Raw genomic sequence first — 17,757 nt, forward strand, 5'->3', positions numbered from 1 at the left:
ATTTCTATCACACCACACATAATGTCACAAATAGATTTTCCCAGGCATTTGTGTCCCCACACCTAAACCAGTGGTTATCAAATGTGTTTTTTTGTTTTGTTTTTCAAGATTATTTTTAAAATATCAGATGGACAACCTTATACTATATGGTTAAATCGTTTTTTTTATTTTTTATTTTTATTTTTTTATAATGTTGATGCTATAGACCAATTATTTGTTTACTAACATTGAGACTGGACGCACAGGTGATTGTTTCACGCAATCAATTCCCAAAAACCAGCGCAATTGGGGTGCGCTGGTTTCAGTGCACCCCAACCCAGTGCACCCCAACCCCCTCTTGTGTGTTGGCTAGTGAGGCGCGTCCTAGCGAGACCTGACAGAATGGGTTTCATTGCGCGCATACTGGTTCTTATCAGTGTGACGTCGTCTGTTAAGGGGTCTATATTAACTAATTTTGCTGGGTACCCCCTGGAATCCCCTCAAGGACCCCTGGGGGTCCCTATGACCCCACTTTGAGAACCTCTGCCCTAAACTAATTGTTGTTGGGCCTATTTCTGTGGGATCCACATAATCCCCAGGCAGCAGTCTTTTATGTAAATGAACCAAGCTTTCCACAAATATTTACATTGCAGTTGATGGCATGCTGGGTAGGTACATCATGCAATCATACCTTCATTGCCAGCATGCACTGCATTCAGGCTCAAAAGAATAAAACAAAACAAATCTCTACAGCACATCAGTTCTTACATAACAATTATTCACAATCTTACATATTAACAAGCCACAGCCACATTTAAACTAAAAATCAGTATTATGTGCAATAATATAGTATTTCAGTCTGAATCTGTGTTTACAGCATTTGGGGGAAACTCCACAGGGTCTGGGAGATGTACAAGGAACGACACCTGCACGGACATAGAGGACTCTCTGGTTTCCTCCTGCACCGCATGTTCCAATATATTGTCTCTAGTTGCCAGCGAAGGACAGAACAATGAGATATTTGGTGTTGAGGGGGTCAACTGAACATGACCCCCAAGTTTCACTGGAGTGTGAAAGCCATTGTGCAGGGGCCGTGCCGGCGTGGACGAGCTGCGCTCTGGCACTGTGGCGACGGAGAAGGTCTCTACTCTGGAGCTGGACCTGGTCAGTCATTGTCCACAACATGCCATCTCCACCTCTGTCCTCCAGCTGCACAGCTTCCTCTTCAGCTCTGTCCTCACCTGCAAACCACAGTGTGTTTTATGTCGTCGCTGTCGGGCAGAAATCTCCAAAACTGTTACTTTTCAAGAACGAATGTATAGTTATTATCTAGTTACAAGCTAAAAGTTAATACTTTTCATTGGTTGCATATTTATAAAACCCACAGACAGTGTGGGTTTTTTTCACTTAAAAAAGTAGCAGATTTACGAGCTCAAGATATTAGGTGTCTGCCCGACAGCTGTGAAAATTGCTCTTTATGACCCTTGCTGCAAACAATAAACCGATAAATAATGTCCTGAAGGTGAACTTGAGTGTAAATCAACAACAGAGTACTTTGTTCCAGTGCATCCAACTATCTGGGTCCATTATGTTTTAAATCAAATGAATAAAAACTCGTAAAGAAATTGATTTACGTGAGTCAGGGCTATTAATCAAATGGCACTCACAAATCAAGGCACAGTAGTCACTTTTTGTTAAAGAATAGTGATGAGGACTGATGTATTCATTGATGAGTCATCCATTGTACGCTATTGCTGCGAGTCTGGACTCACACTGTTAAAGTCCACGAAGGACGGAAAAAAACTCAGAAAATGGCATTTACAGAAGTGGAGAATATTAAGTCAGTAACTAACCTCTTTAGTGGAGTAACAGTACAGAACAGCTACCAGAAACCCCTGCAGAGGAAATAGTCATGTTCTACCATCACAGGAATATCTCTACTATGACGTTTGCACTTCTTTCAGTTGGTACTTTCACTGTACTTAAAATACATAATATGTACAGGATGAAACATGAGAGACCAGGGACAGAGAATGCATGGGCTATTGGACTTTTTAAGCAAAAATTTAAAATACAGGCCATCAGGCAGGGCCGAATGTTGGAGGAAATGTGCAGAACTGGAAGCCAATACATACTGTATCTTTTTCTGTCCAGTATTGAAAAGGTTTGGGAGACAGTGCAGGTAAATATTACAAATGTAATGGAGTGAGTCATGAGTATCCAAAAATACAAATACTCAAGTAAAGTACAGATACTCACAAAATGTACTTACTATAAGTACAGGACTCAAGTAAATGTCATGTGTTACTATCCACCACTGAGAATCAGAATGGTCTGGTATACCTGAAATGAGCTGAGAAAGAGGGTGAAGAAGACCTTGATGTAGCGTAGAACGCCAGTAGTCTGCTCATCTGGAGCAAAAATGAAGATGGCCTCATGAATTCCAAACAGGGGAATGAGTGTCAGGGTAGCCTTGGCAAGTCTACCGCAACAGAGGGAAGGAATTAAGGAAGCAATTTGTCACAATTCAGACCCAGATTCCAATTGTATTGCCTTCCTTGACCCTATATACTTAGTAAACTGGACATGAGTTGCCTGGATCTGAATTTCAGGTCTCCCGACTACACCAAATCTCTGTGCCAGAAATAAATGATCTACAAAGCATTGTGAGCTTGTAGATCTGACATTTTTGGCAAATGTCTCCCCCCAGAATAGCCACTGTGCTGCCATTCATTATTCATGAGATGACAAAAGTCAGATTTGTGTCATTGGTATAAAGTTTTACAGAGAGAAGATAAGCAAAACTCATCGATCACCTTCAATTTTTTTCTGAAAACATACCTAAGTTTGTAATCGGGGTAACCGTTCTGGTTGCTGGCTCGTAATTTGGAAAGGATCACCTTTAAGATCTTCATGAGAATCAGTACATTGATCTGTTGATGGCAAAAATCACAATCTTATTATTATAAATGATATGATGATGATGATTATTTTATTTTATGATTTGTACTATGATGATGATGATTATTATAAATATGTATTTTAAATGCCATGCATATCCATCCACATCAGACAATACAGTATGTCCAAAATGTGGGAGATTAACTCAAAACTGTAGATTCAAAGTATACAGATAAGTATCTTGTTCAACTCACAAAACTTAGAATAATGCCTGATAAACTACACTTTGAGCCATGATCTTGCATGCATTACACTACAGTTTGCATTGAGACAGTGGCCATGCTCACCAATGACGCAAAGAAGATGGGGAAACGGATTATCCACCAATAATTCATGTTCTCATTGACAGCCCAGCACCTTGGAACATAAGGTTAGATAGTTATTTTCCTCGGCCCAGGCTGGATCAATACCTAGTAAATGAGACGGCATATGGTACCACACACGCACTCACTTACTCTGTGTTTTCTTTCAATAACTTCACCACTACCCAAGGAATGACAAACAGAAGTGGGGTTCCTGAGCAGAAAAGACAAAATATGTTACAATGAAGCAAAAATGTTTAGCTTCAAGGGTTTTGGAGGAATTTTATAATTGGAACTTACCCCAGCCGAGGCAGATGTAAGGCACACATTTGTTGTTGTCTATTAACACTGACGCAATAAGCAGAGAGTGCAGGTAAATTGCCTCTCCAAAGAACCAATAATGATTGGCCAGAATGCAGTACTGCATTACCACCTGGGCTATCCTGCAGCCAATAGCAGCCTTGGCATAACAGACATGAAAAAAAGAGATTACAAAAAAACTGATAATTAAATCTTATATGATATATATACATTCATTAAACCTTTTCATTTAAAATGTTTGTGATTATGGTAATTTATGGTCATTTTAAGGATCCTCCATTCTTTGTTTATAGAAGAGGTCCTAACTTAATATGCAACAAGCTGTTGTGGAAGGTAGGTCCAAAACCTTTTTAGCTCCTCTAAAAGATGGGAATTATCCATGTGGCAATTGTGCCCAGTGGCACAACACATGGAAAACGTAAGATATCCAAGATTGGGCAATTCTTTGAAAATAGCAGATCTATAAGCTCACAACGCATCACATCAAGACACGTGTGAGCTTGTAGATCGGCTATTTTCAAATAGCCTATGTACTGTATATATAGGGTTGAAGTGGTTAAAACAGATTTCAATGCTTTATTAACTAATTTTCCCCAAAGACTACGCAGTGAAATCCAGAGTGTAAATTTACATCAATCGTCAATCCTTTTTTTTCAGCCTTAAATTAACAAAAGATTTTGCTGTGTACTCACATGGTGACTGAGCATCTCGCTCAAATCGGCCTGCTTCATGATCTCCCGCCCCCAGTGACGTTCAAGCATGGTGTCCTTTATAATGACGGACACAGCTCGCAGTATAAAGGACATGAACAGGTTAGCGTGAATGTAGTTCCTTGTGCAATGCAGTGTCCTGTTAGGGGAAAATGTTTATCTTATTAGAGACATTTGTTTCCTTGATTGTCTCTTGTAAGATTGCAGAACTTATACAAAGCACTTATGTGTAGGCTACTGAGGGTCATGCAATTGCTTGCTTTTTAAGTGGATGTACAATAAACTTGTGTCAGGTATATTGTCAATGTAAAATTATCTTTGAAAGTGATTGTATTTCAATCTGCAGCCCACCAGAAAAGATGTTTAAGTCAGGGGGCTTTGACTTGACAGCAAACAAAAAATGTTCTTTAGGTCTGTCATGATGAAATTTAAATAATACTTTGTCTTCTACTATGGACAATACTGAATGTATAATTATACAACTTCTACTACTAGGAAATGAAGATAATGTTACCATTACATCCACTGACTGACATTGCAAATGTCCAGTTTAGATTTACACTTTATAGTTTGTATATACTGTATATTTATTTTATTCAGACATACTTTCTTTGCTTTATTAATCACTAACCCTATGATTGAAATATCATTTCTCCCAATTGATTTGCCCCTGTTGTCTTATTTGCCCTATTGTGCATTGACACAGGAGTTACATTTGAATTTGATTGCACCTGCAATAACAATGAAGTTGACTTTAACTGAATTAGAGTATGTCAAAGAGTTACCTGATGCTCAGGAGAATAATAAGGGCTGTAATGAGAGTGAAGAGAGAGAGGGAGTAGCCAATGGTGTACAACAGCCTGAAGCTCACCATCAGTTGTTTGAACCACAGCTGCAAGGACAAGACCAAAACAGTCATTTTTTTTATTTTGTTTGTGGGTGTGTCCCAGCTAAGAGATGATCTACTCAAAAACATTATGATAGCCTACTATCTCAAGCATTACCTGGACTGATGCCAACATGCACTATAAAATCCTGAGTTAATTTAACTCTGAGACACACAGTCAGGATTTTGCTTTGCAGTATACAGTACAGTAACACATGCATTGGCTGTTAATATAATGCTGAAAAACACAGTACACAGTACTATAGCTGCAAAACCTGGCTAAAGTTCTGTATGTATGGTTCAAGCTTCAAGGTTATTTGTTGTTATGTCTGGGACTGGTGTACAGGTACTGTACATAATAGCAAACGTTATTTTGTCTGGCTCCTCTGACTTTGCAGCAGCACTGTGGATAAACAGTGATAAACAACATGATAGAAAAAGCAAAAGCCAATGAATGAATAATTCAACACCTCATGAGTGAAGTTTCTCATATCAGGGTGAGTCAGATTAGATCAAATAAGTTATTCATTGAAAAATAAACTCACTCAAAACACTTTTTTTGTCTAAACTTCCACTCATGTTAGTTGTGTTGTAAACCTAACCGTAACCAGCTATCTGTTGCTCCATCTGAGCTGGATAATGTTTTGCCAGAACCAGGCAAATAACATAGAGCACATCATAGAGCTGTGTCTGATACACAATTATTCATACTTCGTTGTACGACCATGTCACTTGATGTGTAACTGATGTGATGTTTCAGTTGAAGCGATTGTGAGCGATAAAGTTGTGTGATGGAGTATACAGTAATGTGGGCTTAAGGACAAGCAGATGTTCCCTTGCAAACACACAATTGAATATAAGATCTACAAGAGTTGAGGACGGCAGGACTGTATGTTAATCACTGCTTGAATTCAACAGTTCAGTCATCACTGTACCTCCTGAGATGCTACCTCTTGTTCCTCCTCACACTGGGACATGTCCCTCCACACCTGCCCGTTCTCCTTCCTTACCCAGAGGCCGTCAGCACCACACTGCCGACGTACAACACCCTGGGAGACTACACAAGACCCATGCACACAAGATAAGCACATACTGACGCAGACTAACAAACAGACAATCAAACTCTATTTCCTCACTCACATTTGTAACACACACACACACACACACACACACACACACACACACACACACACACACACACACACACACACACACACACACACACACACACACACACACACACACACACACACACACACACACACATACACACACATATATATATAAAGCTTATCATTAAGGTAACGACAAGTTAGATATAGAGTAGAGTGATTCACCTCTGTCGAACCAAGGTAAATAGTGTGGGCAAGATATGTTGACAACAGTGCCAGCGGAGGAGTCAGGCCAGCAGGCATATCTGTCAAATGTCCTGTTACAGAACAAACCTTCAAAAGAGGGGAACATATAAATGTGCGTTTACACAGAGAGCCAGCTCTGACACCATTCACTTTTGAATAAAACCTCGTATGAAAATAGCACCTGTAAGTTTCTTCTTACTGTACTGTACCTTGAGGCAAAGGTTCGTGTTCAATCATTTTGATACATTCCTCTTTATATTCGATCCACTTCCGATAGGTCTCCTCTAGGACTTTGCCATTGGTCATCTCAACCTACAGTACGATAATTGAAACAACAAGACTTAAAATTAAGCAAGATAAGGGCCCTTAGAGCCTAAAAGCCCCGCTAGTAGCCCATACAGGCTGTGCTGTTCCTTATAACCACACAGGACATTTTGTCAGAAGGGTGGTGCTGGAGGAAAGTGCATGGGGTCACTCAAATGGTTAGGATTCATACATGCGGATCACATGATTGAGTTCAGCAAGTTTCATGGCAGTGTGCCCATTAGACTTATATTTGTGTACAAGTGTAGATTTGGCTGGAAGAATGGGATCACCAAGATCAGTATGAGAAGCATGTATACACCCAGAAAGCTTTGTAGCATTCGGTCGATTAGATTTGGAGATATTTTGTATGCAACTGGAACATTTGGTCTAATGGTGGTGGAAAGGCCATGGGATCACCAAAATCAGAAGGGCTCATCCTCTGGGGAGCATGAAGGTGCATGGAGCAAATTCCATGGCAATCCAGCCAGTTGTGTTTGAGATATTTTGTTTGGGAGTAAAGCATTGGATGAACAGATGGACAGGGGATGGATGGATGGATGGATGGATGGATGGATGGATGGATGGATGGACCAACATTCGTTAGAGTTCTGTCTCCAGTTGGGCTAAACAAATATAAATAAATAATATGATATAATAATGTTTTGTTTTACAAAAAAATGTTCAAGGAAATGTCATGTGTGTTTGATATGCAAGACCCAAGAGCTGTTCTGTTGATGAACAGAACAAAGAAGTTATTATATTTTAGAACTCATACTAACCTTTGACAATAGGAGAAGCAGCCAACAGATGAATCCCATCAGAATTTATCTCCTTGTTTTCACTAAATAGATATTCTTCTGTATCAGAATCAAACAAAATACAACATAAAACAAAAATGCAACTGACATTTATTCATACTGTAAAATTATAAATAATTTGATGATATCGCAACAGACAAAAACCTACACAACTAAAGTGTTAACTTTGAGTCATACAAGTCTGTACAATTGGAACCAAATGAACTGGGTCCACTGTGTAAATCAAATGTTGGTTTTCATGACTTAAAAACAATCTTGGAGACTATTTCATTTATTTTGATACTCCTTTCACTTGAGACCAAGGACAAGCTGTGCAGAAGAGTAACCCCAAGCTGGTCCCTATAGCAACACAATTCTACTGATAACCTCTATTACGTTTAATGGAAGCCTAGGCACACAGCATATCTCTGTTGGTGTACTGGGTACATGGCCTCTGTGTGAGTGTGTGTGTGTGGTGTGTGTGTGTGTGTGTGTGTGTGTGTGTGTGTGTGTGTGTGTGTGTGTGTGTGTGTGTGTGCGTGCGTGCGTGCGTGCGTGCGTGCGTGCGTGCGTGCGTGCGTGCGTGCGTGCGTGTGTGTATCTGGCTTGTTAAGCTTTGGGTATCTTTCTTGCAGCACTTACTTATCTTGTAAGTGCTGCAGACAAAATACAAGATAATGAGGCATGCTTTATAATGAACGGCAATCCTTCAGCATTATGAAGCACTTAAGCACTATATACTATATATATATATATATATATATATATATATATCAAAAGCAGATCTACAAGCTCACAACACAACATGTTTTCATTGTTTAAAAAATATATGGAAAATTATTAACACTTTTTGGACCATTTTCACCTAGACATGGCTAAAATAGGGATGCCAGGTTGAAAGTGATTATTACGAGGCATGCATGATGAAAGAGAATCCTTCAGGCATTAATCATCCTTAATCAGCAGGCTACTCCAGTGGTCCCCCTTCAGCCTCTAAGACATGACTAACACCAATGTCAAGAGATAGACAAAAGTTAAATTTATTAGCCGATGACTGTAATCAACCTATGCCTGGTAATACAGTGTATGAAACCACTGGGAGTCTCCTGAGTCTGCTAAATGACACACGTTGTAATAAACTAGATAAGCAGTCTCACTGCTGTAACAGGTGGTGCCTATTCTATGCTGTTAGATATGGGGCTTCTTGAATATCTCATTGTATACATTAATACAATGAGATATTAATTAATAAAATTAATTAAAATACTTTATTAATCAATTTGTATAATCAATTAGATACACTAATTGATTGATTGATTGATTGATTGATTGATTGATTGATTGATTGATTGATTGATGCATATGCAATACAATATCTCAACATATAGCAATGTGTAATAATAAACAAATTATGTTTTTGTCCGGATTTGATAAGTGGAAGCCATTATAGCTACATTCTGTATATTAAGGGTTAGGGGGCAAGAAGAGTTTAAATTGAACATACTGATTTTGTGGTTATAATCTGAAATATAATATTTCATATTGGCTATTGCAGTCACAGTGAGTAGATATTAGTCTAGCGAGCCTATTGATCTTCAGCCCATGATACATTTTATTTCAAAACAATAGTGTTAACTATACCTTGCACATAAAGCATTTTGAGTTTACTAATGAGATGTCCTTCATTTCAAATGTGTTCAAATAAATGATCTAAATTAAAGTGTATAGTTCACTCATAGGCTGTTGAAAACAAGTTTTATCAATATAATAATAATAATACCAACACTGGGCTTAGTCTACATGCTGACCAATGTTGATACCAGGTTAATGTCCTATCCTAATTTGAGAACATGCAAAATAATCACAAAGACAACTTCTATGCAAATAAAATTCTCAAAGAAATGTTGCCTACCGTCAGAGAAAGCGTCTCCAGATGTTCCGATGTGGCGTGTGTGATAAACTGTACTGTAGCCTGTATACTTGGCTGTAGCAGATTAATATCTAGCCCATCAGGGTGGGTGGTGTACGTAGCCAATGCCCCCTTTGAAATACAGACAGTCTGTTGCTGATGTGGATGTCATGATGATTCATGTTTAATGTGTATAACTACATTGATGATAATGTAACTAAATAATAATAATAACATAATAATTATTATTATTATCATTAAGTTACTAATAATAATAGGCTAATAATATTGACACCAAGACTATACTAACAACAACAATAATAATAATATTACACCAATAGGCTAATAATAGCAATAATAATTATTAGTATTATATTATAATAATAATTATAACAATAATATATTCGTTATTATTATTAATAATAATAATTATGATCATTGGAGATGCATGTCAAAAAATCATCTTCCAGACGTTAAATTCGGGTATGGTTCTTTATCTACTGTTACATCAACTAATACGTCGTTACAGTCTGTTTGTCTGCTTTGACTTTCCGTAGCACTGGGTTCCATAGCGACAACACACAATCACAACCTGTGAGAGAGAGCTGGGTTGGCTAACGGCTAACGGTAACTGAGATAAAGCGACAACAAACATTTCTACCTTTTTAAGAAAACAGCTTCATGTGTTATTTGTGGTTCAAATGCGTGTCCGCTTTCTCCTTTCATAGGTCTGATTACATTGTTGTCGCATTTAGAGCTAGTATAACCGAGAGTTAGCTATAGCTGGCTACCTTTTTAGAATCTAAATTGTCTCCTTATATGTTGCTTACTGGGCTAATTACGTTAATTTGTGTATCGTTTCATTGTGCTACAGTCTTGGGAAATAATCTGCCTTTCTAAAGCTACCAGGAAACACATCCTCATCTAAATTCATATTAAGACTTGAGTGTGTTTCCCGAAGTGCCAGGATTATGTCCTTTAGAGACTTGAGAAGTAAGTACAATTCACTGTCATCCTTATTTTTTTTTAAACATTTTAATAGGTTTTGAATAGGAGCTGGAGCTTGCTTACCTTTAAAAAAAATGTGTTGTTTCGTAACATATTGGTCATCAAGGCTACCATTTAATAAAGAGTTTATTTTCACTTGTCAGATTTCACAGAAATGATGAGGGCCTTGGGCTACCCTCGCCTGATATCTATGGAAAACTTCAGAACACCTAACTTTACTCTGGTAGCAGAAATACTGTTGTGGTTGGTAAAGAGGTATGCTGTTTTGAGCTATAACACAGACTGTGTGTCATTAAGTAGGCTATTACTTTATTTAAATATTGTGCAAGTGAAGCAGCATACTGTAATCTTTCATTGCCTGAACTTGCAGGTATGAGCCCCAAATGGACATTCCCAGTGATGTGGACACAGAGTCAGACAGAATATTCTTCATCAAGGCCGTGGCACAGTTCATGGTGATATCATTGATACCTCAACATCACCATTTTATTTCAGATGATATTAGCAGGCCAAGCCTGCAGCTAGCAAATCTCTGTTATCACTGTCATTATTAGGTGAAAATGGTTGTGTAAATTCTCTATTTGTTGTATGAAGAAGTATATACTGTAAGGCTCATTTTCTTCACCTTTAACCTGTTTGCAGGCAACTAAAGCTCATATCAAGCTGAACACCAAGCGTCTCTATCAGGCTGATGGCTATGCAGTGAAAGAGATGCTGAAGATCACTTCAGTGCTCTACGGTGCTATGAAGACCAAAGAGATGGCCTCAGGAGACCGAGTGGAGGATGACAACAGCATGTTCAAGTTTGACCTGGGATCTCGGGTAAGCTAGAACAATGGATTTAGCTCTAGTGTTGTGTGGTATGGTACTGCCTGCAGTAAGGTATTGTCATCTCTCCTCTTTGTGCATCTGTCTCTGCGTTCGTCTGTGAAACAAAGAACTCAAGAATTGACGGGCAGATTTTCATGAAACTTTGTGGGAATGATCAGTTGGCTACCCAAGTTAAAAAGGTCAAGGTCAATATTCATTATTATTAATCAGTCATCCCCAATACAGGTGTGTTTAATTTTGTTAAGTTTGAAGCATAGTTTCATGAGTCAAGAACTGAAAGTGATAGGGCTGCACATCTCATGTTGTTGCGGTCGAAAGTGGTCAAAGTCTGTCTGTGGGTTTTTACATACTGAACCAATGAAAAGTATAAAAATTAGCTTGTGACTAATAATAACTACCGTACATTGAATCCATTGGAACACAGGTTATTTATACATTTCCTGAGAAATCACGGTTTTGGAGGTTTCCACCTAACAGCGAAGATATATTATTGTATTGCAATAATAATAATAATAATAATAATAACAACAGAGTGCTGTTAGTGGGAGATATTGGCACTCATCAGAATGTCTCTCAGCCAATCACAAGGGGAGGTTCACTGTGGAAAATATAGGATATGATATCAATCTTAAGAAAGGTGTGAAAGGTATTCTACATATGGTATAATGTTCAGCAGTGGACTCAGCCTCACGCCTGCCTCTTCCTTCAGGTTGCAGACCTTAAAACAGCTCGCCAGCTGGCCTCAGAGATCACAACTACTGGAGCATCCCTCTATGACCTACTGGGAAAGGAAGTAGACCTGCGAGTGAGATATGCAACACACACACACACACACACACACACACACACACACACACACACACACACACACACACACACACACAACCAGTTGTCAAGGGGAAACATACTGTACCAATACTACTTTAAGTTGCTCTAACAAAGTAACTGACTTTTTATTTTATTTTATTTGAGAGAATTTCTTTGAAATAATCAGAAAAATGTGAACTACTTTTAATTGGGTCTGCTGTAATTTCTCCTTCAATCACATACAAGATGCCAATCAAGACAATCATTGAATGAGATTACAAAGCTGTTTGAATGAGACACTTTTCATTTGGACTGAAAAGAAGGAATGCATGTAGACTATAATGTTAGCTCAGTACATTAATTGCACAGAAGATTCAAATCAGTTATGCTTTGTCTTTTCTACGACATAAAATTGCTGCCTTTCAGTGTAATTTGCCAGTCTCTTAAAAAAACAGAGGCGATTCCCTTTTCAAGGTCACAAATTCAATCAGTTGTGAATGGTGTCGACCAGTGAAAATAATTGTATAACCCAAAATACAGCTGTAACAGTGCTATGTTTGGAAGTCTGTATTAAGAGTTGTTGTGTTTGTTGTGTGTATACTGAAGTGCCAAACTCTGAACTTTTTCTTAACTTCTTAACTCTTTCTCTGTCTTTCTTCTGTCTCCTCCAGGAAATGAGAACTGCTGCCATCGCCAGACCTCTAGAGATCAATGAGACTGAGAAGGCCCTGAGAGCAGCCATTAAGGAGGTTTTGGTATGTTTTACACCTTGCTGAATTAATTCATTAATGTGCCTGAAATATGCACTTACGTGTATTCTAGTAATGTGATAATGGGGGGGGGGGGGGGATAAACCTGGTTTACGTGATTAGATCAATAGAGGGATTCCTCTACAAGAATGTCCTGCCCGATTGTTCTGCATTTTCATGTCATAGCTTTAGTTTCACATGACCAGTTCTTTAAAATGAGTTTCCTTCCAAAAATAGTATTGCCAGCCACCATGATGTTAACCATTTTACTGCATCCATGATCATTGTTTTCCATGACCCCAGATGCATAAAAAACAACAACATCAAAGGAATCAGATACTGAAAGGTTTGGCAAAATCCTAGCTGTGTTAAATGTCGTCTCTCCAATAATGGCATTCATCCGATTAAGCATATCACACTATGCTGATTACATGACCACCTGAATAATCTAGTAACTGCATCCATAAGCTGGATAACTGAACGGAGTGTGGTCTGCATTGTATGCATAGTAGCAGCTTTCCCAGTCGTGCAGGTTTCCTTCTCTCTCTCATTCACGTATCCGTGGTTCCATGTGTTCCTGGTGCAGGAAAGTGTGGAGAAGACCAAAGACATGCTGAACAACGTAGCTTCTGATGAGACCAACCTGGAGGCCAAGACCGAGAAGAGGAAACAGGAGCTGGAGAGAAACAAAAAGAGGCTTCAGACACTGCAGAGTGTTAGGTGAGGTCACACCCCTGGCTGACCATAGGCAGCTGGGACCAGTTGTCCAATTACTTCTTGCAGAAGATGTATGGGTCAAATGCATCTGTATAAATAACCTATACAGTGTCTCACTTAATTGTATGACAAAGGGTGATTAGGCCTATGTGGTCATCATGCTGGACATTTTAATTTAAAATAATGCCTTTAAAAAAAGAGAAAAAAACAAACTGAAATGTTCCTGGTGCCTTTTACACTAAACAAGAACAAGATTTAGGATAGCAGAATTCCATTTGAAACTTGGGCAAGTTAACTTTTTGAATGACAGTTTAACTCTCATCTGTATTCAAGACATTCTAAAGTTGTTACCTTGAATGCAATAAGATGATGCCCAGAGATGCCTTAACTTCTCAGAGAGGAACCTGCCTTTAAAAACAATCAAAAGGGAAAACTGCATGTTGCAAACACTAACTATTCTCTTTCAATCTCTCCCAGGCCGGCTTTCATGGACGAGTATGAAAAGATTGAGGAGGAGCTTCAGAAGCAGTATGAGACCTATGTGGAGAAGTTCAGGAACCTCAGCTTCCTGGAGTCTCAGCTGGACGACTACCACAGACTAGAGCAGGAGCGCTTTGAGGTGTGTGTGTGTGTGTGTGTGTGTGTGTGTGTGTGTGTGTGTGTGTGTGTGTGTGTGTGTGTGTGTGTGTGTGTGTGTGTGTGTGTGTGTGTGTGTGTGTGTGTGTGTGTGTGTGTGTGTGTGTGTGTGTGTGTGTGTGTGTGGACTACCACAGACTAGCATGTACTATATACTTTCAAATGGAAAAAGTTTGAGAACCACTACTCCTTTACAGGAAACGGAGAACACTCTGAGGCAGATGCAGCAGAAAGTACAGGAGGAGGAGAGGAGGATGATGAAGAATGGTGGTAAGACACACAAACAGCTCTGTCTCACTGTCTGAGCTCATAATAAACCATTCATACAGGTCACAACAATGTTTTGTTTCCTTTCAGATATACTGTACATATGAAGTACGCGATGCAACGCGTTGATCTTGAGCTAGATCTGCTCTCTAAATAACTGATATATACTGTAGGGTTAAAGTGGCCCAACTGAATTTGATGCTATATTATCACATTTTGCTGGGGACCCCCTGGAACCCCCCCCCCCCCCCCCCCCCCCAAGGAACTCTGGGGGTCCCTGGACCCCACTTTGAGAACCACTGATCTAATTCTCTGCAGTGAAAGACGAGGACTCTGACATGGACATCCCAGAAGATGAAGGCTCAGACAGTGACATGGAGGACCACCGGCCCTCGAAACCACGGCCCACCCGACACTCCACTGTGGCAGGTAAAGACGACGTAGGAAAAAAAAGTAGTTTATTTAACATTTAACATTTTCTTTCATTAGGAGCTTAACCTCTATACTGTTTACTCCCCAGGGCGAGGTGGTTCTCGATTCATCGGTAACATGCAAGGTGGTGAAAGCGAAGAGGTTAGTACTATCGCCATGGCAGTATGCACATCAAACACCTCATGTCAGAATACTGCACTGAAATTGACTTGTGTGCCATTAGACTCATCATACAGGGAATAAAAGAGCCAAACAGCTTTCCCTATGGCTTTCAAGTCCAGAGTCCAGAATGGTTCTCTTCCGTCTGCTGCTAACTATCTTTCAGATTTAATAATCTTTTTTTTTACAGCTACTCTGCCGCAGGACCTTGCCATGTGCTCCATTTCCATTTGACCCTATCTTTCTACATATCATTTTTATATTTGTTTAAATATATATATATTTTTTCTTAACTGACTCAAGTGCTTCTCTGCACCAATTTTCATCCATTGTCCACTTCAAATTCCTCAGTTTCTGTCTCTGACTCCAGCATCATTTCAACCATGTAACCTTTCCCTCTCCTTATGCATTTCAAAAGCCTAACGTGTCTGCCTCCAGAAGCTCATTCCCTCGTCCCCACACACGAAGGAAAGGAAAGGTTTGTGCAGCTCTGGGATGTATTGGACAGTTCCTTCCTCAATTGACGTGAAGAAATTCACCACATCATGTTCTGTAGTATCATGTTCTGTAGATGCCAGTTTACAACATCCTTTAGTTTAGTTTGTGTACATCTCCCCGAGCTCCCACCACAAATAACAGCATTTCCATTAAAGTGCCTTCTTGCAAATATAAGCAGCTGGGTGTAAAGGGCTCGACCTACAGTGCTTTGTTGCACGTGGTGTCACACATCGAAAATAGTAGATCTAAAAGCTCACAACGGACGTGTTGTGAGCTTGTAGACTTGTATATTTTCAGTACACCGATACGCAACTAAGTATAATTATGCAGTGTTTGCTAGCTACTGTAGCTACAGGCCAGTATGAGCCTACTGCAACTCCCTCATTGCTGGTGCCCCGGTGTCTGCCATCAGACCTCTGGAGCTTGTTCAGAAAGCTGCAGCTCGTCTGGTGTTCAACCGCCCCAAGTTCTCCCACACAACTAGCCTTCTCCGTTCTCTACACTGGCTCGCCGTTGCGGCTCGCATCCAGTTTAAGACCCCGGTGCTAGCCTATAGGGCAGTGAAAGGAACAGCTCCTTCTTACCTCCAGGCTATGGTCAAGGCTTACAACCCTGCCAGACCACTTCGGCCTGCCGCCTCGGGCGACTAATTGCCACGTCGCTCAGGGGTCCTTCTGGCCGATCTACACGGTCACAGCTTTTTTCTGTTCTGGCCCCACAGTGGTGGAATGAACTCCCCACTGATGTCAGGACAGCAGAGTCACTGCCCAGCTTTCGCCGCAGGCTGAAAACCCACCTCTTCAGGAAACACTACCCTTCCTCTTTGCCTTGCCTATACTTGTTGTCAATTAGTTGTACGAGCTCTTGTCTTATTGGATATTGTTTATTCGATACCCTTATTTGTTTTAGCTCTTGCTCATTTGATTTTCCTATTTGTCTCATCTGTTTAAGAAAGTATGTAGCTGATATATTGCACCTTTACCCTAGTGCTAGGTATACTCTTAGTTGCTTGTTTTAGAAGAGAATGCTCTTAATACTTCTGGTGATTAGTAGTTTCCTTGCCTACCTATGTTGAATGCACTTATTGTAAGTCGCTTTGGATAAAAGCGTCTGCTAAATGACTGTAATGTAATGAGCCTCATTAGGAATTGGCCACTCAGACCCATTCAAATCACTTGCGGTGGTTATTTAAGTACCTGTTATCTGCGTGATCGCTCTTGCAGACGGAGGACAGTGAAATTGACGTGGACGAGGATGATGAAGATGACGAAGAGGAGGAGGAGGAGAACGAGGACCTGGAGGATGAAAATGATAGTCTGGAGGGATCAGCGTCCAAGGTCACCCGACCCCCCAGGGGGACCCTTAGACCCCAGCTATTGGAGGAGAGTGATAATGACTTCTGAATGGACATACATGTATGGACTGGTCTTGTACACATGCGTCACGTGTATACACACACATGCACGTGCTCCCCCTCTCTCTTTCTCACACTCGCATACACACACACTCTACTCACTGTTTCAGCTCATAAGAAACCATTCATACAGGTCACATTGTTTCCCTTGAGAGATATTAACTATTTATTACTACAACACACTAGGATGACTTCTCAAAGAACAGCTAAATGTAAAGGGTCCATTTGTATACACAGATTGCACAACACTGAGGATGTTGCTATGTAACAATATTGTATTTTTTCCTTTTGCAAATTTATATAAGGTGATATCTTTTGTCCAATAAAAAGACTTATTCAAAGTCTCATTTGTGTCATCGGAGGTCACATGAAAAGTTAAAAACGTTGCAGTGTTCATGGCATCCGGTGCGACTCAACAAAAGACTTGCGGTCCACCACAACGCAGGTTCTCGCTCAATAAGATGACAATGGAAGCCAAAGAGGCCTCATCTCCGCCTCCATTACTGGCAGTCACCATGACAACAGTATGAATTAAACACATGAACAGACCAAATAATAACGCTTTATTATCTGAAGCTGGGTAGATTCTCAGGAAAGCATACAAGAATGAGAAAGAGAATAATGTGTTCTAAAGGTCACTCAGCTGAATGTTTAGCATTGTGGTGGGGCTGTCAAGGACACAAAAGAAGGGTGAAAGAATAGGCGAGTTA

General features: G+C 39.9%; 2 protein-coding genes across 2 annotated transcripts; one reads left to right on the top strand and one right to left on the bottom strand.

Moving 5' to 3' along the window:
• Positions 1-1,148: 1,148 nt before the first annotated feature.
• On the bottom strand, positions 1,149-6,823 carry LOC311059651 (glucagon receptor-like; the record flags this gene model as incomplete). The annotated part of the gene is made up of 12 exons (XM_084077665.1): positions 1,149-1,220; positions 1,833-1,874; positions 2,323-2,461; positions 2,821-2,912; positions 3,228-3,297; positions 3,396-3,456; positions 3,543-3,702; positions 4,256-4,412; positions 5,059-5,165; positions 6,095-6,216; positions 6,497-6,604; positions 6,727-6,823. The coding sequence occupies 12 exons, from the start codon at positions 6,821-6,823 to the stop codon at positions 1,149-1,151; spliced, it is 1,227 nt and encodes a 408-aa protein (XP_083933791.1).
• A 3,277-nt stretch (positions 6,824-10,100) lies between these two features.
• Positions 10,101-17,471, top strand: cluap1 (clusterin associated protein 1). Its single transcript, XM_084079487.1, has 13 exons — positions 10,101-10,156; positions 10,404-10,522; positions 10,681-10,792; positions 10,908-10,992; positions 11,180-11,359; positions 12,078-12,173; positions 12,847-12,930; positions 13,511-13,644; positions 14,119-14,260; positions 14,475-14,547; positions 14,863-14,973; positions 15,065-15,117; positions 16,857-17,471. Exons 2-13 carry the CDS (start codon positions 10,501-10,503, stop codon positions 17,034-17,036), a joined length of 1,272 nt encoding a protein of 423 aa, XP_083935613.1. The 5' UTR covers positions 10,101-10,156; positions 10,404-10,500; the 3' UTR covers positions 17,037-17,471.
• Positions 17,472-17,757: the final 286 nt, after the last annotated feature.

The sequence above is a fragment of the Gymnoscopelus microlampas genome, assembly GCF_963454915.1.
Source record: "Gymnoscopelus microlampas genome assembly, chromosome: 14".
Lineage (NCBI taxonomy): Eukaryota > Metazoa > Chordata > Actinopteri > Myctophiformes > Myctophidae > Gymnoscopelus > Gymnoscopelus microlampas.